Source organism: Heterodontus francisci, chromosome 1 (genome assembly GCF_036365525.1).
Source record: "Heterodontus francisci isolate sHetFra1 chromosome 1, sHetFra1.hap1, whole genome shotgun sequence".
In the NCBI taxonomy this organism is placed as follows: Eukaryota; Metazoa; Chordata; class Chondrichthyes; order Heterodontiformes; family Heterodontidae; genus Heterodontus; species Heterodontus francisci.
The window spans coordinates 243,779,423-243,805,107 of record NC_090371.1 but is presented as its reverse complement, the minus strand read 5'-3'; the positions used below and the strand labels follow the sequence as shown (position 1 = coordinate 243,805,107).

Genomic DNA, 25,685 nt, shown 5'->3' with positions numbered 1-25,685 from the left:
GATGCAGCCTGACCTGTTGAGCAGAGCTAGCATTTTCTGTTTTTAATCTATATAGCATGTTTATTTTAAAATTGCAACTGTATAAATTACTTACGTAAAGTTATCTGACATAAGTTAGCAGCATGTTTCACACAAATTACTGCTTTCTTCTTCAGATAAAGAGTTAGCAGACACCTAGCAACCCCTACTGACTTCTCCCTGCTGCTATTTAATAAAAACCAAAGCAACAAGTTCCAGCAATTAATCATGAGAGACCACCAACGGACAATCTGAATTGCAGCACACCAACAGCATTGATTAATCTACTACAGTTCACTTGCAGCTTGTTAAATAAAATTGTTTGTGACAGGTATATACCTCACAAAAACCAACTAGCCTGCTGCTCTCTGTCAATTTTTATAAACCAAATTAGTTAAGCAAGTGAAACCACGACATCAAAAAATTAAAGTTGCAGGAAACATATGTCAATTTGTTTTCTCTGCAATTTTGTTTGTATTCAATTTCCTTCTAAAATTCTTCCAGAAGGATTGATCTTTTTGATTCTACACACAGCCAGCACAAAATTCTATAAAGCAATAAGCTTGCTATCAAAAAAAATTATTTTAACTTGTTCTCTATGTAAAAAGAATAAATCATGACATTAGAATCATGGCAACAGGAGTACAATGTAAAATCTTCCTTCTTAATTTCAGTTTGAATTCCTTCCTAGCCCTTTCTACTTTGTTTCACTTCCCCTTAGGTCATACCACACTGCTCACCGTCTACATTCCACAAGAGAACCATTCAATCTGCAACTGGCACCAAGTGATGACAAAATGATTCATGATGACAATTTATACACACAAAAAATGACACCATTCAGGGATCTTAGATTATGGAAACAGACTAATCACACTCTGGTTTGCAAATAATGAATGGATCAGCATTTGCAACAGTGAATGGAAATGTGGACTGCAAAATGTAGTGCTTAAAAGCTTTTAATTTTGTACCACATATGGTATGTCAAAATTGCACAATTGTTGCACACACCACTTGAATGACAAACAAAAGAGTCAGCTGTTAGTAAAAAAAAAATACAGATTTCTGTATTCACTCATGACTGCAGTGCACACAAGCTTATTGACTGGGACACAAAAAAATATTGGGCTTTAAAAGATCAAGCTTTGAGAGAATAAAATCAAATTTCAAAAATTATTGAAATATAATGTTTATGAGATGTACTTTGGAAAAGAAAAGCATTTAAGGATAACTTGAGTCCATAATTAAGATCAATTCTGACCAAATTAAACTATTAGCAATAGCAGAATACTTTTGAAACATAAAAAAACTGGGAAGCAGAGAATTGAGTAAAAGCAATTTAAGAAAATGAAGAAACCAAGACAAACACTGGACGTAATTGTTGATAACACTTGAAACAATAAAAAAAATTCAAAATACACATGCAGCAAATAAAGAATTAAAGAAAGAATTGGGCAACTTAAGATGACTACAGGAAGTTGGAATTCCAGAACGAAATAGCAGTTAGTAATTATCTTACATATCTTGACCTCGGAAGGAGGGTAAGTTACTAAAGTCAGAAATCAGATTTCCAGAGGAGTTAGATAATTTGTAAAAAAAACTATTAAAAAAGGTAGATGGTCTTAGGATAGACAAAAGTACTTCATCTGGACAACTTAGAGGAAATGGGACTAAAATTAATCAACATTTTTATAAACTTACTAATCAGCAAAATATATTTTTTTTAAATGTGTACATAATTATGCCACAAGACTCACTGTATTAAATGTATGCTCCTGTAACTGCCATAAGTAGACAGGCCAAAGTAAAATTCTTTGGGGGGAAAAAGGAAGCAATAAATATTAACTTAGTTTTCCACATATTTGACAAACTACCTGTGGCAAGGTTACTTTAGCAGTAAGCAGGCCAGCTTGCACATCAATCAGCCACGAATATTCCAATGTTGTGTTGCCTAACGGTAGCCCCTCTGCTGAGAACATGGCATGGGCACGTAACTGCAATCCAGACAGGCTGATGTGACCTTCACGAAGTAGTCCATCCACGGATGGCCTCTGCAGGAAAAAAAAAGAGCAAAATCACCACTATCTGCATTACTGCTATTAAAATCAAAGCACAATATGAGTTAATGTCAGTACATTTTGCACAAAGCTGAAAATTAATCAAGAACCCAAACTGTCCTTTAAGTACCTCAAGTAAACAAAAAATTAACCCCACTCCCAAACAAATATAGGAGTTTGCAATGTTTTTATTTTTCAAGCATATTAGAATCTAATGAATTTAAAGTTACCAAATACAAAAAGTAAATTCTAATACTAACTTACACAATATTCAGTGCTGCGAATCAGTCTGCGTTACGCCTGCAATGTTCTGTAATCTATTCTCTGTGTAACCTGAAATGCTTGTGCTTTTTGTGAAAACTGGACTCTGACGTTTCTGGTACTGAGCATAAAACATTGGACTGATAAATGCCAAAATCATCTAAAACAAATAATCTAAGGGGCAGGGCTCAGAGGAACCTACAAGCTACCAATAGTTCATAACTGGTCATGTTAACCCCCTCAATTTGATGACTGTCTTAAAATTGTTCTTATTCCCACCCAAGACTCTAAGTTGCAAAATTGTAAGCAGCACTACATCACATACTTTATAGACCACTCTTTGCACAGTAAGCCACTGTGATGTATCGAATACAATTTTACTTCAGTAGGCATCTGGTTTTTGGGGCCAGAATGAAGACAAGCAGCTACACTTTTGAGAAAGTTCTCCTCCCATCACTTGCTCAAAGACTGTTACATTTCTAACTTTTGCCAGTTCTGATGGGTCACAGATCCAAAATGTTAACTCTGTTTCTCTCTACACAGATGCTGCCAAACTTGCTGAGTATTGCCGGTACTTTCCGTTCTGATTTCAGAGTTCCAGCACCCGCAGTATCTTGCTCTCATTATAAGTAGTGGTGACTGTTTGTTTCAAACTGGAGGGAAGAGGTGCAGTGGCGTTAGGAGCACTACACTTTGATAGCTGGCTGAACTTGTTCTCACTTTGAACAACTTCTCCTTCAACTCCACTCACTTCCTTCAAGTAAAAGGTGTTGCTATGGATACCCGCATGGGTCCTAGTTATGCCTGTCTATTTGTGGGATATGTCGAACATTCCTTGTTCCAGTCATATCCAGGCCCCTTCCCCAACTCTTTTTCCGGTAGATTGATAACTGTAGTGGTGCCGTTTCCCGCTCCCGCCCCAAACTGGAAAACTTTATCAACTTTGCTTCTAATTTCCACCCCCTTCTCTCACCTTTACGTGGTCCATCGCCGATACTTCACTTTCCTTTCTCAACTTCTCTGTCTCCATCTCTGGGGATAGGCTGTCTACTAATATTCATTATAAGCCCACCGACTCCCACAGCTACCTCAACTACAGTTCTTCACACCCTGCCTCCTGTGAGGACTCCATTCCATTCTCCCAGTTTCTCCGTCCCCGATGCATCTGCTCTGATGATGCTAACTTCCATGACAGCACTTCTGATATGTCTTCCTTTGTCCTCAACAAAGGATTCCCCCCCACTGTGGTTAACTGGGCCCTCGACCATGTCCGGCCCATTTCCCACACCTCTACCCTCACCACTTCCCCTCCCTCCCAGAACCGCGACAGGTTTCCTTTAGTCCTCATTTTCCACCCCACCAACCTCCACATCCAAAGGATCATCCTCCACCATTTCTGCCAACTTCAGTGTGATGCCACTGCCAAACGCATCTTCCCCTCCCCTCCCGTGTCAGAATTACGAAAGGATCATTCCCTGCGCGACATCCTCGTCCACTCCTCCATTACCCCCAATACCTCGTCCCCTTCCCATGCAATCACAGGAGGTGTAACACCTGCCCATTTACCTCCTCTCTCCTCATTATCCGAGGCCCCAAACACTTCTTTCAGGTGAAGCAGTGATTTACTTGTACTACTTTCAATTTAGTATACTATATTCACTGCTCACAATGTGGTCTCCTCTACATTGGGGAGACCAAACACAGATTGCGTGACCGCCTTATGGAATACCTCCACACAGTCCGAAAGCATGACTCTGAGCTTCCTGTTGCTTGCCATTTCAACACCCTCCCCACCCCCCGCTGTCATGCCCACATATCTGTCCTGGGCTTGCTGCAGTGTTCCAGTGCACATCAATGCAAGCTCGAGGAACAGTATCTCATTTACCGATTAGGCATACTACAGCCTGCCGGACTGAACATTGAGTTCAATAATTTCAGAGCATGACAGGCCCCCCTTTTTTATTTTTAGTTTCATCATTCATTTTTTTATTTTTACCATATACCTACCCACTGGTTTTTTCATGTTTGTGCTTTGGGCCAGGGCTGTTCATTATTCTGTCTACCATCACCCTCTCTGCACTAACGCTTTGTCTTTCAGCACACCATTAACATGCCATTTGCCTTTGTTCCATGACCTTCTGGTCAATTATTCTCCGTGACCCTCTGTCCTATCAACACCTTCCTTTTTGTTATGTCTTGCCCAAGACTCACTTTATTTGCTTAAAACCCATTACATTTCTAACATTTGCCAGTTATGAAGAAGGGTCACTGACCTAAAACATTAACTCTGCTTCTCTCTCCACAGATGCCAAACCTGCTCAGTATTTCCAGCATTTCTTGTTTTTATTTCAGATTTCCAGCATCTGCAGTATTTTGCTTTTATATTAAGGAGGAGGACTTGGGTATATAGGGCATAATTTCAAAGTTGGCAGATAACACAAAACTCAAATGGACTGAACAGCGAAAAGGATAGTAACAGCCTTCAGGCAGATAAAGGCAGACTGGTGAAATGGGCAGAGACATGGCAGATGAAATACAGTGAAGTAATGACATCATTCATTTTGGTAGGAATAATGAAGACAAGTAATATAAACTAAATGATATAATTTTAAAGGGGGTGCAGAAACACAGAGACTTGCGGGTGTTCTTGCATAAGTCTTTGAAGGTGGCAGGACAAGTAAAGAACACTGGGATCATTGGCTTTATAAATGGAGGCATAGAGTGCAAGAGCAAGGAAGTTATGCTGTACCTTTATAAAACACTGGGATAGGCTCCAGATAAAGAATGGGGCCAGTTCTGGGAACTGAAAGGGGGCACAGAGCACATCCTGAGAGCAGAGAAGGTTAAAGGAAAATTTAATTGGTGGGCGAGTCCAGAACCAGGGGCCATAGTCTAAGGATACGGGGTAAACCCTTCAGGACTGAGATGAGGAGAAATTACTTCACCCAGAGTGGAGAGCCTGTGAAATTCGCTACCACAGAAAGCAGTTGGGACCAAAACATTGTATGTTTTCAAGAAGGAGTTAGATACAGCTCTTGGGGCGAAAGGGACCAAAGGATATGGGGAGAAAGCGGGAACAGTTTTTTTTAACTCATTCATGGGATGTGGGCGTCGCTGGCCAGGCCGACATTTATTGCCCATCCCTAAGTGCCCTTGAGAAGGTGGTCGTGAGCTGCCTTCTTGAACCGCTGCAGTCCATGCGGGGTAGGTACATCCACAGTTAGCAAGGGAGTTCCAGGATTTTGACCCAGCGACAGTGAAGGAACAACAATATAGTTCCAAGTCAGGATGGTGTGCGACTTGGAGGGGAACTTGCAGGTGGTGGTGTTCCCATGCATTTGCTGCTCTTGCCCTTCTAGTTGGTAGAGGTCACGGGTTTGGAAGATGCTGCCTAAGGAGCCTTGGTGTGTTGCTGCAGTGCATCTTGTAAATGGTACACACTGCTGCCACTGTGCTTCGGTGGTGGAGGGAGCGAATGCTTGTGGATGGGGTGCCAATCAAGCAGGCTGCTTTGTCCTGGATGTGTCGAGCCTCTGGAGTGTTGTTGGAGCTGCACCCATCAAGCAAGTGGAGAGTATTCCATCACACTCCTGACTTGTGCCTTGTAGATGGTGGACAGGCTTTGGGGAGTCAGGGGGTGAGTTACTCGCCTCAGGATCCCGAGCCTCTGACCTGCTCTTGTAGCCACGGTATTTATATGGCTACTCCAGTTCAGTTTCTGGTCAATGGTAGCCCCCAGGATATTGATAGTGGGGGATTCAGTGATCATAATGCCATTGAATGTCAAGGGGAGATGGTTAGATTCTCTCTTGTTGGAGATGGTCATTGCTGGCACTTGTGTGACGCGAATGTAACTTGCCACTTATCACTCCAAGTCTGGATATTGTCCAAGTCTTGCTGCATTTTTACATGGGCTGCTTCAGTATCTGAGGAGTTGTGAACAGTGCTGAACATTGTGCAATCAACGAACATCCCTACTTCTGAACTTATGATTGAAGGAAGGTCATTGATGAAGCAGCTGAAAATGATTGGGCTTAGGACACTACCCAGAAGAACACCTGCAGTGATGTCCAGAAGCTCAGATGCTGACCTCCAACAACCACAACTATCTTCCTTTGTGCTAGGTATGACTCCAACCAGCGGAGGGTTTTCCGCCGATTCCCATTGACTTCAGTTTTGCTCGGGCTCCTTGATGCCATACTCGGTCGTATGCTGCCTTGATGTCAAGGGCAGTCACTCTCACCTCACCTCTTGAGTTCAGACCTTTTGTCCATGTTTGAACCAAGGCTGTAATGAGGTCAGGAGCTGAGTGGCCCTGGCGGAACCCAAACTGAGCAGGTGCCTCTTGATGGCACTGATGACACCTTCCATCACTTTACTGATGATTGAGAGTAGGCTGATAGGGTGGTAATTTGCCGGGTTGGACTTGTCCTGCTTTTTGTGTACAGGACATACCTAGGCAATTTTCCACATTGCAGGGTAGATGCCAGTGTTGTAGCTGCACTGGAACAGCTTGGCTAGGGGCGCGGCAAGTTCTGGAGCACAGGTCTTCAGTACTATTGCCGGAATATTGTCAGGGCCCATAGCGTTTACAGTTTCCAGTGCCTTCAGTCGTTTCTTGATATCTCGTGGAGTGAATCGAATTGGCTGAAGTCTGGCATCTGTGATGCTGGGGACTTCAGGAGGAGACCGAGATGGATCATCAACTTGGCACTTCTGACTGAAGATTGTTGTAAATGCTTCAGCCTTATCTTTTGCACTGATGTGCTGGGCTCCCCCATCATTGAGGATGGGGATATTTGTGGAGCCACCTCCTCCAGTTAATTGTTTAATTGTCCACCACCATTCACGGCTGGATGTGGCAGGACTGCAGAGCTTAGATCTGATCTATTGGTTATGGGATCGCTTAGCTCTATTGCATGCTGCTTACACAGTTTGGCATGCATGTAGTCCTGTGTTGTAGCTTCAGCAGTTTGACACCTCATTTTGAGATATGCCTGGTGCTGCTCCTGACATGCCCTCCTGCACTCTTCATTGAACCAGGGTTGGTCTCCTGGCTTAAATAAAAACAAGAAATGCTGGAATCACTCAGCAGGTCTGGCAGCATCTGTGGAAAGAGAAGCAGAGTTAACGTTTCAGGTCAGTGACCCTTCTTCGGAACTGACAAATATTAGAAAAGTCACAGATTATAAGCAAGTGAGGTGGGGGTGGGGCAAGAGATAACAAAGGAGAAGGTGCAGATTGGACCAGGCCACATAGCTAACCAAAAGGTCACGGAGTAAAGGCAAACAATATGTTAATGGTGTGTTGAAAGACAAAGCATTAGTACAGATTAGGTGTAAATACACTGAATATTGAACAGCAGCAAGTGCAAACCTGAAAAAAACAGTGGGTAAGCAAACTGAACAAACTAAGATGAAATGAAATAAATGCAAAAAAAGATTGTAAAAAATGTAAAAAAGAATGTAGAAAAAAGGAAGAAAAAATAACTAAAAATGAAAGTAAAATGGGGGGCTGTCATGCTCTGAAATTATTGAACTCAATGTTCAGTCCGGCAGGCTGTAGTGTGCCTAATCGGTAGATGAGAGGCTGTTCCTCAAGCTTGCGTTGATGTTCACTGGAACACTGCAGCAATCCCAGGACAGAGATGTGAGCATGAGAGCAGGGGGGTGTGTTGAAATGGCAAGCAACCGGAAGCTCAGGGTCCTGCTTGCGGACTGAGCGGAGATGTTCCGCAAAGCGGTCACCCAGTCTGCGCTTGGTCTCCCCAATGTAGAGGAGACCACACTGTGAGCAGCGAATACAGTATACTACATTGAAAGAAGTACAAGTAAATCGCTGCTTCACCTGAAAGGAGTGTTTGGGGCCTGGGATAGTGAGGAGAGAGGAGGTAAATGGGCAGGTATTACACCTCCTGCGATTGCAGGGGAAGGTGCCCTGGGATGGGGACGAGGTGGTGGGGGTAATGGAGGAGTGGACCAGGGTGTCGCGGAGGGAACGATCCCTTCGGAATGCTGACAGGGGAAGGGAGGGGAAGATGCGACTGGTAGTGGCATCACGCTGGAGGTGGCGAAAATGGTGGAGGATGATCCTTTGGATATGGAGGCTGGTGGGATGAAAAGTGAGGACAAGGGGAACCCTGTCACGGTTCTGGGAGGGAGGGGAAGGGGTGAGGGTAGAGGTGCGGGGAATGGGTCGGACACGGTTGAGGGCCCTGTCAACCACAGTGGGGGGAAATCCTCGGTTGAGGAAAAAGGAGGTCATATCAGAAGCACCGTCATGGAAGGTAGCATCATCAGAGCAGATGCGTCGGAGACGGAGAAACTGGGAGAACTGGTCTCCTGGCTTGATGGTAATGGCAGAGTGGGGGATATGCCAGGCAGTCAGGTTACAGATTGTGCTTGAGCACAATTCTGCTGCTGCTGATGGCCCACAGCGCCTCATGGATGCCCAATTTTGCATTGTTAGATCTGTTCGAAATCTATCCCATTTAGCACCGGTGGTACTGCCACACAATACGATGGAGGGTTTCCTCAATGTGAAGGCGGTACTTCGTCTCCACAAGGATTGTGCGGTGGTCACTCCTACCAATACTGTCATGGACAGATGCGTCTGCGGCAGGCAGATTGGTGAGGACGAGGTCAAGTATGTTTTTCCCTCGTGTTGGTTCCCTCACCACCTGCTGCATACCCAGTCTAGCAGAGATGTCCTTTAGGACTCGGCCAGCTCGGTCAGTAGTGGTGCTACCAAGCCACTCTTGGTGATGGACATTGAAGTCCCCCACCCAGAGTACATTCTGCGCCCTTGCCATCCTCAGTGCTTCCTCCAAGTGGTGTTCAACATGGAGGAGTTCTGACTCATCAGCTGAGGGAGGGCGGTAGGTGGTAATCAGCAGGAGATTTCCTTGTCCATGTTTGACCTGATGCCATGAGACTTCATGGGGTCCGGAGTCAATGTTGAGGACTCCCAGGGCAACTCCCTCCCGACTGTATATCACTGTGCCACCACCTCTGCTGGGTCTGTCCTGCCGGTGAGAGAGGACATACCCGGGGATGATGATGGAAGTGGCTGGGACATTGTCTGTCAGGTATGATTCCATGAGTATGACTATGTCAGGCTGTTTCTTGACTAGTCTGTGGGACAGCTCTCCCAACTTTGGCACAAGGTTAGTAAGGAGGACTTTGCAGGGTCGACAGGGCTGGGTTTGCCGTTGTCATTTCCAGGTGTTGATGCCGGGTGGTCCGTCCAGTTTCATTCTTTTTTATTGATTTCGTAGTGGTTAAATACAACTGAGTGGCTTGCTAGTCCATTTCAGAGGGCATGTCAGAGTCAACCACATTGTGTGGGTCTGGAGAAATATCTAGGCCAGACCAGGTAAGGACAGCAGATTTCCTTCCCTAAACGACATGAACCAGATGGATTTTTACAACAATCGACAATGGTTTCATGGCCATCATTAGACTAGCTTTTTAATTCCAGATTTATTAATGAAATTCAAATTCCACCTTCTGCTTTGGTGGGATTTGAACCCATGTCCCCAGAGCAATACCCTGGGTCTCTGGGTTACTAGTCCAGTGACAATACCACTACACCACTGCCTCCCCTAAGTTGGATGGTCATAATGAATGGCGGAGCAGGCTCAAAGGGCCGAATAGCCTACTCCTGCTCCTATTTTCTTTGTTTCTATGTTAATGGAGGAGTTCAAAATGTTGAAGGGTTTTGATGGAGTTAATGATGAGACATTGTCTCCAGTGGCCAGAAGATCTAGACTTAAAAATAATTGGCAAAGGAACGAGAAGCAACATGAGGAAAAAAAATTTTTTTCCCAGGCAACAAGCTGTTATGATCTGAAATACAGTGCCTGAAACGTTCATGGAAGCAGGTTCAATAATAACTTTCAAAAGAGAATTGGATAAATACTTGAAAAGGAAAGATTTGCAAGGCTATGGACAAAGAGCAGGGGAGAGACACTAATTGGATAGAACTTTCAACAAGTGACTCTGGGCATGATGGGCTGAAATGGCCTCCTCCTGTGCTGTATCATTGTATGGTTATGCCTCCTTGTTCTGAACTCAAGCACAAGTGGAAACAGATTCTCCACATCCATCCTAACAAAACCCTTCATTAGTTTAAAGACCTCTATCCCTTTTCTTTTTAGCCTTATTTCTGCAGAAAAGAGCCTCAGATTGCTCAATCTTTCCTGATAGATGCATTCTCACAATTCCAGTAACCTCCTTGTAAATCTCTCTCCAGTGTCTCAATATCCTTTTTCGTATCAAAGTCACAAATGACATCCTATGCGACTGTGACAAAGGCAAACTATCCCCCCTCATCCTTCTCGATCTGTCTGCAGCCTTTGGCACAGCTGAATACACCATCCTCCTCCTATATCTCTCCACTGTCTTCCAACTGGGTGGGACGGCACTCGTCTGATTCCATTCTTATCTATCTAATCACAGCCAGAGAATCACCCTCAATGGCTTCTCTTCCCACACCTACACCATTACCTCTGGTGTCCCCCAAGGATCTATCCTTGAACCTCTATTTCTCAACTAAATGCTGCCTCTTGATGACATCATCCCAAAAAAGCATTAGTTTCCAAATGTACGCTGATGACACCTAGCTTTACCTCACCAGCACCTCTCTCAACCCCTGCAGTTATCTAAATTGTCAGACTGCTTGTCCAACATGTGCAGAAATAACCTCCAATTAAATACTGAAAGACCAAAGCCGTTGTCTTCAGTCCGTGCCAGAAACTCCACTCTCTAGCCACTGACTCTATCCTTCTCCCTGGCAACTGTCTGATGCTGAACCAGACAGCTCACAACCTTGGTATCATATCTGACCCAGAGATGAGCTTTCAGCCACATATTGGCACCATCGCTAAGATCACCTGCTTCCACCTCCGTAACATCGCCCGTCTCAGCTTTTCTGCTGCTGAAACCCTTACCCACCCCTTTGTTATCTCCAGACTTGACTATTCAAATTCACTCCTGGCCAGCCTCCCACATTTTAGTCTCCGAAAACTTGGTCATCCAAAACTCTGCGGTCTGTGTCCTAACTCACACCAAATGCCATTCATCTATCAGCCCTGTGCTTGCTGACCTACACTAGCTTCTAGCAAAAAAATGTTAATTCTAAAATTCTCATCCTTTTCCAAATCTTGTCATGGCCTCACCCCTCCCTATCTCTGCAATATCCTCCAGCCCAACAACCCTCAGATACATCTGCGTTCCTCTAATTCCGGCCTCTTGAGCATCCCTGATTTTAATCGCTCCACCACTGGCGCCCATGTCTTCAGCTGCCTTGGCCCTAATATCTGGAATTCCCTCCCTAAACCTCTCCACCTCACGTTCCTCCTGTAAGACACTCCTTAAAACCTAACCCTTTGACCAAGCTTTTGGTCATCTGCCCTAATATCTCCTGATGTGGTTTATTGTCATATTTTGTGCTATAATGCCACTGTGAAGTGCCTTGGGATGTTTTATTACACATCAAAGGCGCTATATAAATGCAAGTTATTGTTGTTCTAGTATGGAGAGCAGAATGACATAGTATTCCCAGTGTGTATATAAATTTAGTATTACCTCCCTGCTTTTGTAATCTACACCTCTACAAATGAACCCCAGTACTTTGAAAAACGCAAAGGATATTTAAGGTTGTCACCATAATCAGGTAGCATAAGGTAAAATGTATCCATTTCTTTCATGGTGAAGAATATTTCATACCCCTGCTACACTTTTTCTTTCCTTTATTTGGACAGTTTGCACCATATTCTGCAGAAACCACAGTGCACAACCTATTCTCAGGCTTCTATTAATGCCACTCCAGGCTTGGTTATGAGGAGAAATACAGACGAATTCCATGTTAACACACGTACCATCTCCCTTACACTGAATGGGAAGCCCCCAGTCTCTACCTTATGCAGATTAAACTACTCATTTTCTTTTGCCTTTGAACAGAATGTTTCTGCAGAAAATAACTGTTTCAAACTTCAAATGCCAGAAATTCAAGCTGCTCAGCCACAAACAGTAAATTTGGTTATACTAACCAGCTGGTCACTTCAAACTGTATACCTTTGGCTTTTCTTTCAACTACTTAAAATGAGACAGCTGTTTAAAATAAACTATGAGAACTAATTCAGTTTATTAAAATCTCGCTGCTAAATAGAACTACATGACTTAAAATAAGCTTTTTGATGGAGGTAAGCATTTAAGCATCAGTACAAATGTGCACAAAAACCTCTCTCAATTGTATTATAAATAATCCAAGTTACAGGAAGCAAAGTAAAACTGAGGAAGATGTTTTGTCCACACCAAGCAGGAAAAAATCTTGGATGACTTTGTACCATTTAACTAAATGTTCTGTGCAAAACAACTGTACAAGGCATTAGTGAGACCACACCTGGAGTATTGCGTACAGTTTTGGTCCCCTTATTGAGGAGGAATGTAGTTGCATTGGAGGCAGTTCAGAGGAGGTTCACTAGATTGATTCCAGAGATGAGGAGTTTGTCTTATGAAGAGAGATTGAGCAGTTTAGGCCTTTACTCGCTAGAGTTTAGAAGAATGAGAGGAGATCTAATTGAGGTATATAAGATGAGAAAGTAGACGTAGAGCGGATGCTTCCTCTGGTGGGGCAATCTAGAACGAGAGGTCATAGTTTTAAGATAAGGGGTAGCAGATTTAAATCAGAGATGAGGAGAAATTATTTCTCTCAAAGGGTCGTGAGTCTGTGGAATTCACTATCCCAGAGTGCAGTGGATGCCAGGACATTGAGTAAATTTAAGGAGGAGATAGACAGATTTTGAATTAGTAATGAGTTGAAGGGTTATGGAGAACGGGCAGGAAAATGGAGTTGAGGCAGAGATGAGATCAGCCATGATCGTATTAAATGGCAGAGCAGGCTCGAGGGGCTGAATTGCCTACTCCTGCCTCTAGTTCTTATGCTCTAAAAGTAGAATTGAAAACCCTTCAATTGTTATCATTTTTGAGTTTTACACTGAGTAATTCCATTGTCGTTTTGCGTTCATCACAGCAGATAGACACATATTCTGATAGGAATAGATAAAGCTCTTAGGATACATCAAGGAACAATGAACAGCAGCAGTTTTCAAGTTCAAATTCTCCCATCAATAGGAATACACCATGATAGTTCAGAATAAAAATAGTCAAAATATTGCCATAATTTATCAAATGAAAGTTCTGGATGAGAAAGGATGCAAGCTTGCATCAAAAGGATACTTTATCACTAGACAAATACCCTTGTCAATCAAAAGGAGTACAACAATTTTGACTGGCACATCTGCTACACCTAATCAGAGTCCTGACATTCATGCTTAACATAATTTGAAGCACTCAAAAAAGGGAAGTTTTTTATCTTTGGCTCATCTCAATCATTACAGCAATTATATCAAATAGTAACATTTAAAATAAAGATTTCACAAGCTTGAAAATAAATGCAAAATAAACTCACAAGATGCAGAGAAACTCAAATTACTGAAGCAAGACTTGTGAAGAAGGCTCTGAAAAAGAGCCTTCCATTTACTTGTGTAGTGATTGCAATATGCTTTCTTGAACATAAATCATTACAAATTTTATACATCGTACCACATTGTTTACCAGAGAGAAATAATCACGCCCTAGATATTTGGTGGTTATTTTTTCATCTTCCTAAACTGGATTTATAAATTATCAGAATGTCAAATGACTTCACTCAAGTTGCAAAATCAAAAATCTAGCAGGCTGATGTGTCCATTGGGAGCTTCCAGTGCTAACCCTGACAGAGTTAGAGAGGGTCTCTTACTTTACTTTCCCACACCACTAGAGGCACATCAAAAGTGTACTTTTGTCCCAAGAAGTTAGGAATCTGAAGTGAACTCAAACATCAGACAGGGATGGGTGCTGCTCCCTCAACAGAAGGAAAGTGCTGACAGAAGAATTAATCCTATCACGGAAAAAAGTCAAGACCACTACTCAGGCCCCCAAAAGTGTCTCAACTACAATTAGCAAGGTCAGAATGCCTCTTCCTTATGGGCACATTGGCCAGGCTCTCAACATTGAGAATCAAGCCCATGACCACAACCCCTCCTGTATCAATAATATGGTAAGCAGCTGGATTTTCAAACCATGGATACCCATAAACATAATAAATTACTAGTACAGATGATATCAAAATTTGTTGTGGGTTTCTTACCGGGTAGCTGTCGCTCACAAAAATGTAAACAGGTGATAATATAAGTTGCAGCATTGTCTCTTTGTATCCCTTCTTCATTTCAAAACAAAGCCTCTCCAGGAATGCTGTGGGACACTCTGAACCATCACTGCTGCAATGCTGAAGCACATGACAATTGAAATCTTTTCACATAAATCCAAACTATAATTTATTAAAGATGGATTATAACATTTGTTGGATTTAAATATTGCCGTAGTAAGTTAACTTAGCTAATCTAGTTTTATGAAATCATAAAAAAAAAATAGAAATGTTAATATAAGCCTCACACATGATCAAAGATTGTTATATGAGATTATATATGCAAACAAAGAGAAAACAGACAGTAGGAGTTAGATTGCATTCATTCTTGAATTACTATTCTCTACAGTCCCCACAAAGGAGGGACCCACCACTGCCCCCACCCACTCCATCCCACCCCACCCCCGACACCTCGTTTTCCAAGGTGTCCATGAATATATCCCAGCAGCGGTGGGAAGAGGCCCTTAATTGGCTGTCAACAGGCTACTCAAGGGCCCCAATTTAAAAGGCTGCTACCCGACCCGAACCCGATGAGACCCGACGACATGTGCTGGGTTCGGGTCAGGTCACTCTTCCAGATCCGGCTTTCGGGCTCGGGTCGGGTCGGGCCAGACTGGGCCGGGTCCGGGTCGGACACACAAAGTAAATATTGCATTTTGCTCTGCTGGTAAGTGTTAAAAGTTGAAAAGCCAACCAGAGCTGGGAATCCGGGACATCAAGGAGGGAAACTGAGTCTGCACATTGAGCGTCTCTATGACGTCATCATGCTCATGCTGCAGCTTCCGACAAATTCGGAGTTGCAAGATAGGTAAAGTGAACATTCCAGTGGTCGGGCTCGGGATGGGTCAGGTTCGGGAAAAAATGGAGGGACTCAGGCCGGGTCGGGCTCAGGTCCAATGTGGTTCTGTCAGATTTGGGTCGGCTTTTTTTTCCCTGACCTGAGCAGGCCTTTACCCCAATTGGCCTCTGGGCAGAAAGACTGGCATCAGCCTATCCCGCCCCCAGGAAGATCGGGTCTGGCGATCTCAGTGTTGGGTTTCGTGGCAGCCACAGCCGCTCCAATTCTCCCCCCACCCCGGCACGGAACCCGACGTCAGGCTAGGAACAAAATCCAGCCCATATTGTGTGTATTATATATGATGTTTAACAAAAAGTACTTTTGTTGAAGTAGAACAAACATAACATTGGCCTAGAATTTGCTGACAAAATAACAAGAGTTTAATTTACTGCTTATATTGCTGTTGGAGACAAAAAGATCTGAAGAAATATAACTACTCTCAGGGCATAATCTGAAAGGAAAATTATAAGCATATTGCCACGAGGTGGAAATGTACTTTGGGAGGATATACCAGCATGCAGTGGTGTGTCAACATACTGATTGATATCCCATCCACCACACCCACACCGTCCCAATGAGTTCACAATCCTAGCCATATTGTTGAGGGCCATAGAGGAGCAGTAAACTGAGGCCAAAGCCAAGATCTGCACCACAATTCTAATCTTTAAACATGTTGTGCCACAGTGTGGTGAGATACACATGGAAAGCAAAGTCGGCAGTCAAATAGCTCAGGCTGCTTCTTCACACTTTCCAGTGGCAAGTCATCTGCCTCATATCCTTGATTGGGAATGGCATTGGAGAATCTAAAAGAGGAAAAGCAAGAGAAAACAGCAGCAATAGATTACAAAAACCATGCTACCACATGGTCTAAAATTCAGCTCAAAGGTCGATCAGCATTAATTTTTGTATAACAAATGGAGATATGCCTGTAGTTGCCTAGATTTTCAAAACTGATGAAATTTTGATCACCAGTTCAGATACTTCAAGCACAGAAGGGTATCTGGATAAATGCTTTCTTCTAATAGTTAGAGCAAGTCAGATTTTAGAAACTACTTTTTGTACCTAGTTTTATCATTTAAATCCTTCAAAGATTATTTAACCAAATTAACTTGGGTATTTTGTTATGTGCTGCTTTGCTTTTTCTGGGGGAAAATATTAGTATTTAACAGAGAACACAACTTATAAAAGGTTCAGAGGGGGAATCAGGGATGAATGCCAGATTGTATTGCCACTCAAAACAGTGCTGCTGTGATACTCCCCAGTGCTTTCTGAAAACTGAGATTGTATTTTTCCTTCAAAATTGATAGCAAAACATTTTATACATTCATGTTTTGATTACACCAGTGTTACTTTATAAGTTAACTTTAGATGGTTTGCTAGTCGACATTTCCTTTTAATGTTCCCTCAATTAGAATCTCCTTGAATGTGCAAAATTGTGTTACGTGCATTAAAAAGATGATAACATATGATTAGATGTGGTCAATTTATGTCATATCATGCATATGCATTTTCTGTATGAGTAAAACTGTTCAAGTGATAGCTGCAGCAAAGAAAGGCTGAACTTTGCCGATTCTTTTTTCCTTCCAACATATTACAGATCAATACACTGAAAATAACCAAAGGTTTTTAGAGATGCTGAGCAACTACACTATCTAGCATGCAATACGCTTGATATTATCCCAATCTCAAGTTTTGTCGACATAAAATTATACATAGGACATTTTAATTTATCTCATTATGCTTGTTACATGGTTTTCTATTTATAAAACATCTGCTCAAGATATTATACATGCTATAAAGATTAATGCTGATTTGAGAGCATTGTAAGGCAATATAGAAGGTTCAGATTAGGTCATAAGCCATGTCAGTGGATGTTGAGCAGTTTAGTAAGATCACCTGAACCTAGAGGTGTATCCCTGCCTCAAGATGTACACAGAGCAAACTACTATTTTAACATTCAGTGAAATAAAATCTAGCATCACTTACATTTTAATCACATGAGACATCTGATATCATTACATTTCAAATCACAGTTCACATGCAAAGGTATAAAATTATACGTCTGTTGTTTATCAATAACTACTCGGTTCAGAGGAAGAAAACCTTCCTGAAAATGGAATGCAACACTCCAAGAACTCCACTTACATATATTACACAGAAAGCAAACTTCAGAATATATTGCATAAAACAAACATTTCTAAGTTTAATTGATATTGATAAACCATTTGAACTTCACAGTTTTTGATTATTGCGTCATCTCAAACTGAGTGTGTTATCACTTAGTAGCACATAGCAGTCTATATGTTAACTTATATACAATGCATTCTTACCCATTTTATTCTTTTATTATACAGACTTGATAACTTAGCGTTGAACAAAATATGCACTGGAATTAATTGTTCAGTTTTAAACATAGCGATACAATCAAAGATTCAACAACAGCTTGCTTTAAAGCACAAAGGGAGCATCTTTCCTGTTCTAATTCACTTACCACTGGAAGTTTTCCATGTACTTTGTACAAATTAATGAGGACAGAGATGTCCCATGGGCGGAGTGTAAGTGGGTGGACTTGCTTGCCTCCAATCTCGGCTTCCTTCCTGTCATTTTCTTCAACTCCAACCGCTGTCCATCCAGAACTAGAAGATGTTGACAATGACAGCACGGGGCTTGTGACAACTTCTTCAAAATCAGTATACATATCATCTTCTCCAAAGTAGTTTTCCTTTTAAGATAACACGGCATATCAGACAGGTGTCAGAAAAGTATGAACAGTTAAACTCAGCAGAATCAAAAGAGTAATTTTCCAGCAATTGCTTGATAATCTGTTAACGCATTAATTCTCACTATCAAAAAAAAATTACAACCTTGAATCCTTCCATATCCAGGTGGAGAAAATCCAATGCCCAAGTATTACAGATTTGGGTCTCCAAAGGTATCCTGTTGGGTTTAATAGCATTAGTGGCTTGCGTAAACAGTCAAAAGTGTTTTTACTTATATTGGAGCTGACTCCTGCTGTCCTGTGGATAGCATAACCTAGTAATATTACTATAGAGCTCGGAACTGCATATTTGCATCTTCAGCAAGTGTACTTCTTGAATCTCTCCAAAGCTGAACCAAGCAAATACTTAAATAAAAACAAGAAATGCTGGAAATATTCAGCAGGTCTGGCAGCATCTGCGCAGAGAGAAGCAGAGTTAATGTTTCAGGTCAGAAACTCTTCTTCAGAACTGACAAATATTAGAAATGTAAAAGGTTTTAAGCAAGTAAAGCGGGGGTGGCGCAAGAGATAACAAAGGTGAAGGTGTTGATAGGACATGGTCATAGAGAATAACTGACCAGAAGGTCGTGGAACAAAGGCGAACGGTAAGACAATGGTGTGCTGAAAGACAAAGCATTCGTACAGAGAGGGTGTGAATGACTGTAAGGCACAGAACACTCCAAGCACAAACACACAAAAAAAATTAAGAAAACAGAAACAGTGGGTAAGCACAGTGGAAACAAACTAAACAAACTGAAAAACCTAATATAAAATAACCAAATAAAAAAGGGAAAAGAAAAAAAGAAAAATAACTAAGCATAAAAAGGGGGACCCGCCATGCTCTGAAATTATTGAACTCAATGTTCAGTCCAGCAGGCTGTAGTGTGCCTAATCGGTAAATGAGGTGCTGTTCCTCGAGCTTGCGTTGATGTTCGTTGGAACACTGCAGAAATCCCAGGACAGAGATGTGAGCATGACAGCAGGGGGGTGTGTTGAAATGCCAGCAACCGGAAGCTCAGGGTCATGTTTATGGACTGAGCAGAGGTGTTCCGCAAAGCAGTCACCTAAGCAAATACTTAGTGAGACAAGGCCTGATGCAAATTAATAACATGTTTCATTTCATACCAAAATGACGTAAGTAAATGTCAGTTATAATAATTCTGAAGAATACAATTGTAACTACTTTCAAGGAGGGAGATAAATCATGCTGTGGAAACTATCGAGGTATTTCCCTCTTGTCCATAGCAGGGAAAATCCTGACATGCATTCTCCTGAATCACCCACCACCTGTGTCTCCCAGAGACACAGTGTGGCTTTAGAACTTCCAGAGGAACCTCCGACATGGTCTTTGTTGCGAGATAAATCCAAGTAAAATTTCGAGAACTCCAATTGGAACTCTTCATTGCATTCATCGATCTGACCAAAGTATTTGACTCAGTAAATTGCAAGGCTCAGTCGATTGTGCTCCAAAGAGTTGGATGTCCAAGAAACTTCATCGCAATCCTGCAATTGCTCCATGATGACATGACTGCAACTGTCTTGAGCGGGAGATCTGAAACAGACACCTTCAAAATCCGGCCAGGGTCGAGCAAGGCTGTGTGATAGCCCCCATACTATTTACAATCTACCTGACAGTGGCTATTCACCTCATCAAAGATCAGCTACCCTCTGGTGTGAGTATTCACTACTGCCTAGATGGAAAACTCTTTAACCTCAGTCGCCTCCGTGCCAAAACAAAACTGACCACCATAGACATACATGATCTACAGTTTGCGGATGAATGCAATGTCATTGCCCATTCTGCACCAGATTTGCAAGTCACTCTTAATCTCTTCAATTCTGCATACAAGAGAATCAGCCTGTCATTGAATGTTACCAAAGCAAAACTCATATCAACCCACACCTGGTCAGCCAAATATTCCACCTTCCATATATGTTGGGGAGACTTTTGGAATATGTTGAGCACTTCCCAGAGCTTGGCAGCCACCTCTCTCAAAAGGCTGCCATTGACAAAATCGTCCAACACCGGATCAGTTGCGCCGGCTCAGCCTTCTACAAACTACGGAAGTGAGCGTTTCACAACAAAGACCTTTTAAAACAAAAGTCCTACAGTCATCCCACTCCTGCACTTCAGTAAGACCTGGACTGTGCATCAGCGACACATAAGAGCACTAGAGAAATTCCATCAGCAATGCCTCTGCCGCATCCTCCGGATTCAATGGCAGGACTATCAAACAAATGCTAGTGTCCTTCTTGAAGTGAGCTCCACAAACATTCAGGCAAAACCAACTTCGATGGACTGGACAAGATGTCTGGATGGCCAAAAATTGTCTCCCCTGCCAGGTCCTGTTTTCTCAACTCTCAAATGGCCAGCGTTCCAGGAGAGGACAAAGAAACCGCTTCAAAGACACTCTGACTCTCTCTTTGAAGCGCAACAGCATTGACATCGATGACTGGGAAGAGTTTGCTACTAATCATTCAAAATGGCGACAACTTGTCCATCAAGCTACATCATGTTTTGAGTCCAAACACCTTAATGATGAGGCAGAGCAGCAGCAGAGGAGGGAAGAAAAGGAAGTAAATCCTGCACTCCAGATTCCACTACCTCGTGGGCATCCTACCCCATGCGCCCAAAGATCTGCGGGATGAGAATCGGCCTGTTCAGTCACATGAAGATCCATGGCAGAAACTCACGACTTGTAGTAGATGTCATATTCGAATCGAGGGACAGCCGATGATCGATTCATCATACATAATTAATTCTAACAGCACAACTTCTCTTTGTGTAATGACACAACCTTTAAAAAAAAAATGCAATGCTTCCTCAGATCAGTGGTTTGTCTTACTCAAATTAACTAAGGTATCTTTGAACAACTTCTGCAACACTCCTGATTTTTTGAGCCTGTCTGTTGCTTTTACATCTGTTTGAAAGCCCGACAGTCCCCTCAAACTTCCAGATCCGAAAAGCTTCTTAAAGTGTCACTTTTTTAAAATCTCCTTCATACTGGGATCATAGGACTTTCCAACATAACGATTGCGAGGTATTTTACAATCACCAAAACAAGCTAAAAAATTGCTTATCATATATTCTCTGATGAAAATCAACTTCCATTTTGCATTATCCTTTTAAAACTTAATACACTTTTCTTAAAAAAAGTAATCTTTAGTTTTTGTAAAAATGCTCAGAACAAAGCCTGAAATCTAATACCAAGCCTATTTTCAATTAGACCTGCAATAGGATAATCATTACTGCACATAGAAGATAATAAAACTTCAAAACACAACACAACCAAATAGTACAGCCAATTACAGACCCAAAGTGAAAGAATGCAAGAGTTGTCAATTAATGTTTCTTTGACAATAAACTCATTCAGCTGGTTTTACATGGCCTATAATGATTAAGATCATACTGAAGCGAAATGTTTCTTTGACAATAAACTCATTTAGCTTGTTTTACATGGCCTATAATGATTAAGATCATACTGAAGCGATACTGTTGCACAATTATGCCTATAGTTTTAATTCAGACATTTCACCGTCATCTCGAAGGGCCGAGTGGACTACTCCTGCTCCTAATTCGTATGTTCGTACATGTGATGAGTTTCAGCAATTCTTAGCTAGGCTACTTAAGTGAGGGTAATCTAGTTCAACACTTTCTCCTTCCATGCATAAGAGTCTTACTGGTGAACTCAGGAAGTAGAATTGTTCATCAGCTGCCACTTCCATACTCCCACTCTCCCTGGGATATGCAAGGAGGGCACAAAGGGATAGAGGAAGGAAGGCAAGGAGAGAGGAAAGATTTTTATTCCTGATTACCATCTAGCATTTCTGTTGTTACTGTGAAAATAGCTTGGCAACAAAGCAGTCATGATTGAATAAAATGCTGACACTTGCTATCAAGTCTCACTGGTGAGGTTCAAGACAATGACCAGTGTTCATGAAATTGTAATCCAGTCACACCCTTTGGGAGAGCAGGGGATGAAAATTAGAGAATTTTTTCTTTGCTAATGGACACTCTTGCATTGTATACTGACTCATTCCCTGTTCCTGCTGAAGTAAGGCCATAAAAGGACTTAAAAACACGAGTTACAAATAATAATGAAAACTTGTAAAACTGAAAAGACATTTAAATTGGCATGAGAAATTAAATCTGTACCTTGATAGATAACAATGCTTTAAGCAGTGGCCCATACAGAATGATTTGTGAATCGGGAGACATTTCTAGTTCCACATGTAGTTTATCAGGTGCAAGTGCAGATGGATCTATACGCAGTCTTTGTGAAACTGAAGGAGAATGCAAAGTTCGTTCAGAAGCCTTCTGTGATGATCTTGATGTCAACTGCTGCATTTCAAATACTTTAAAAAGAAAAAGGTAGACTTTTTTTTATTCCAGCATATAATAGGGTTATTGTTGAAACCAACCTTTAATTTTCCAATAGATAACCTCAGCTACTCCCATTGAGCCTTAATAATATCCAAAATTCCACCATCTTCATTAACACGTAAAACCCTGCAATATGTTGCATGATGTGTATTCAACACAGCTGCTTAAAATAAAAGTTTAAGCCAAACTCATTTTTAATTTGAAAGCGTACCACAGTGTGCTGAAATGCAGAAACAAGCCTTTTGGCTCATCAAGTCTGTTGGGGCATTTTTTCCTCCAGATACCACCTAGTTTAAAGAAATGGGTTGTATTCTTTGGATTTAGATTGTTAAGGGGTGATTTGATCAAAAGTTTTCAAGATATTAAGGGCAACAGGTAGGGTAGATTGGGAAAACTATTTCCGCTAGTTGGAGTATATAGAACCGGGGGCGTAGTCGAAAAATTAGAGCCAGGCTTTTCAAGAGTAAAATTAGGAAACACTTCTTCACACAAAGAGTGGTAGAAGTTTGGAACACTCTTCCACAAACAGCAATTGATGCCAGATCAATTGTTAATTTTAAAACTAAGATTGATAGATTTTTGTTAGCCAAAAGTATTAAGAGATATGGAGCAAAGGTGGGTATATGGAGTTAGGTCATAGGTCAGCCATGATCTCATTGGATGGTGGAATAGACTGGAGGGGCTAAATGACCTATTCCTATGTTCCAAAGTGGAAACAATTTATCACTACCTACCTCACTGAGGCTTTCAAGATTATGAAAGGCTACAATAAGTCACACCTTCTGAGCTCCAGTGAACAAAGCCCAACTTCAAGTCTCTCTTTGTAACCTTATCCCTCACAAATCTATGCTGTTCCTTTCCATCCCAAAACCCCAAAAGAATAGTTCAACTAGAACCTTATTAAGATCTTGTTTAAATTTAACATACTTCTCTTTTTTTGTACTCTATGCCTTTAGATACTAAAAAAAAGTTTCCATTTGCCTTCATTGCAACATCTTTTGTGCTGCCACTTTGTATAGTATCACAGAAATTTACAGCACAGGAGACCATTCAGCCTGTCGTGCCTGTGCTGGCTCTTCGATCAGTCCCACATTCCCGCTTTTTGTCTGTTATTCAGTAAATTTCTGATGCTCATGTTTCAGGCCAACTCCCTTTTAAAATTATTTACAGTGTCATGCTCAGAAAAGGCTGTGATGAAAGAAACAATGAATTGGAGGAATTATGAAAATAAAATGTCAACTATTATACTGAACCACAAGAACATGGACACTTGTACCACAGACAAAATGGAGTAGTGGTCAGGTGACTCCTCCTGTATTGACAATACACATCTCCATCTGTTGAGGATGAAACTCATTAATCTTGTCTGAAATAGCTTTGGGGAGAACCCACTGAAATTAAAAGGAGCATCACTGCATATTGCTGACTCCTATCTACATGAATGAAACAAAAAAGGATTCTGGGGACAGATTGATTCACAGACCAAACCAAAATGAATAGGAGTCAAGTAGCACCATTATAACAGAATGGCCCCCATTCAGACATTATTAGGTAGCCATGGTTTCCATATCCTGGACCACTGTGTGGTCAGACCAGGGGAGGGCCCTGTGAAAGCGATGGAAATACAGAACCAAATTGAAAAGTTATAAAAAAAGAATGACTTCTTCTTTAAAAAAAAAGTGGACAATGTGCTGCAAAATAGCCAAAGGTCAGGCTGACTTGGCCTGTATATTCAAACTGTCTGACTGTTTGTAAAGGACAGAAGGATACATCCCAGCCTAGGAGGTGTCAATTATACCCAGTCTGAAATCATCAAGAGATATTCCCGAATTGAATGGGCTTTTCTGAAACAAAGAAGGTGTGAAGTAGCCACATCCTGGGCCAGTGTGTGGTCAAAATAGGGAGGGGAACATGCGTCTTCTAACAGAGTCATAGAGTGATACAGCACTGAAACAGGCCCTTCGGCTCACCGAGTCAGTGCCAACCATCAACCACCCATTTATACTAATCCTACATTAATCTCATATTCCCTACCACATCCCCACCTTCCCTCAATTCTCCTACCACCTACCTACACTAGGGGCAATTTACAATGGCCAATTTACCTATCAACCTGCAAGTCTTTGGCTGTGGGAAGAAACCGGAGCACCTGGCGGAAACCCACGCGGTCAGAGGCGAACGTGTGAGATTTTTACCTTAAAAGGTAGCTCCCTGGGGAAAGAGAGAGAGAGACAGCGATAACAACATCACAAAAAGCCTGTCCAGCCAAGAGCTGTGAAGAATCCAGCAAAAATCAAAGGAGCCCTGCTGCGAATTCTACACTTCAATTTGGTGCAGCACAGAACAGAAAGTGATCACTGCCTCCAGACTGAAGTTTTAACCACCAGAAAACTACAAACATCCAGGTCTGAAACTTTAAAAGAGAAACTGTCCTCCGAAAAAATTCAACAGGTTTACCGTGAACCCCAATCACCTACCTCACTTGAAACCACTTACCCTTTTCCTGCTCTATCTATTCTTGTGTGTGTGCACAAATAAATACATGCGTGGGTGCGGCTGTGACCATGTTGGGAATGAATATTGTTCAATAAATAGTTAATCTTCTGTTTTAAACCTACAAGAAAACCTGTCACTGTCTGTTTATTTGACAAATAAAACACAAGGGGTTAGATTAGATTAGAGATACAGCACTGAAACAGGCCCTTCAGCCCACCGAGTCTGTGCCGAACATCAACCACCCATTTATACTAATCCTACACTAATCCCATATTCCTACCAAACATCCCCACCTGTTCCTATATTTCCCTACCACCTACCTATACTAGTGACAATTTATAATGGCCAATTTACCTATCAACCTGCAAGTCTTTTTGGCTTGTGGGAGGAAACCGGAGCACCCGGAGAAAACCCACGCAGACACAGGGAGAACTTGCAAACTCCACACAGGCAGTACCCAGAATCGAACCCGGGTCCCTGGAGCTGTGAGGCTGCGGTGCTAACCACTGCGCCGCTGTGCTAGGGTTAAAACCCTAGTAACCCTAGTAAACCCTAGTAACAAAAACACTTGCTGCGATCAGTTGGGAGGTGAACAGTGGGAACCACCCACACCCCTTACCATCT

General features: G+C 42.0%; 1 protein-coding gene across 14 annotated transcripts in view; it reads right to left on the bottom strand.

Annotated features, from left to right (window-relative positions):
- kiaa1109 (KIAA1109 ortholog) overlaps positions 1 to 25,685 on the bottom strand; it is a 637,888-nt gene that overhangs the window by 405,900 nt on the left and 206,303 nt on the right. For all 14 annotated transcript variants that reach the window (XM_068042417.1, XM_068042485.1, XM_068042453.1 and 11 more), the window contains 4 exons: positions 22,338 to 22,537; positions 17,915 to 18,145; positions 14,529 to 14,666; positions 1,893 to 2,069 (listed from right to left, as the gene is read on the bottom strand). In XM_068042417.1, coding sequence (XP_067898518.1) covers positions 1,893 to 2,069; positions 14,529 to 14,666; positions 17,915 to 18,145; positions 22,338 to 22,537 — 746 coding nt within the window. The remainder of the gene's footprint in view (positions 1 to 1,892; positions 2,070 to 14,528; positions 14,667 to 17,914; positions 18,146 to 22,337; positions 22,538 to 25,685) is intronic.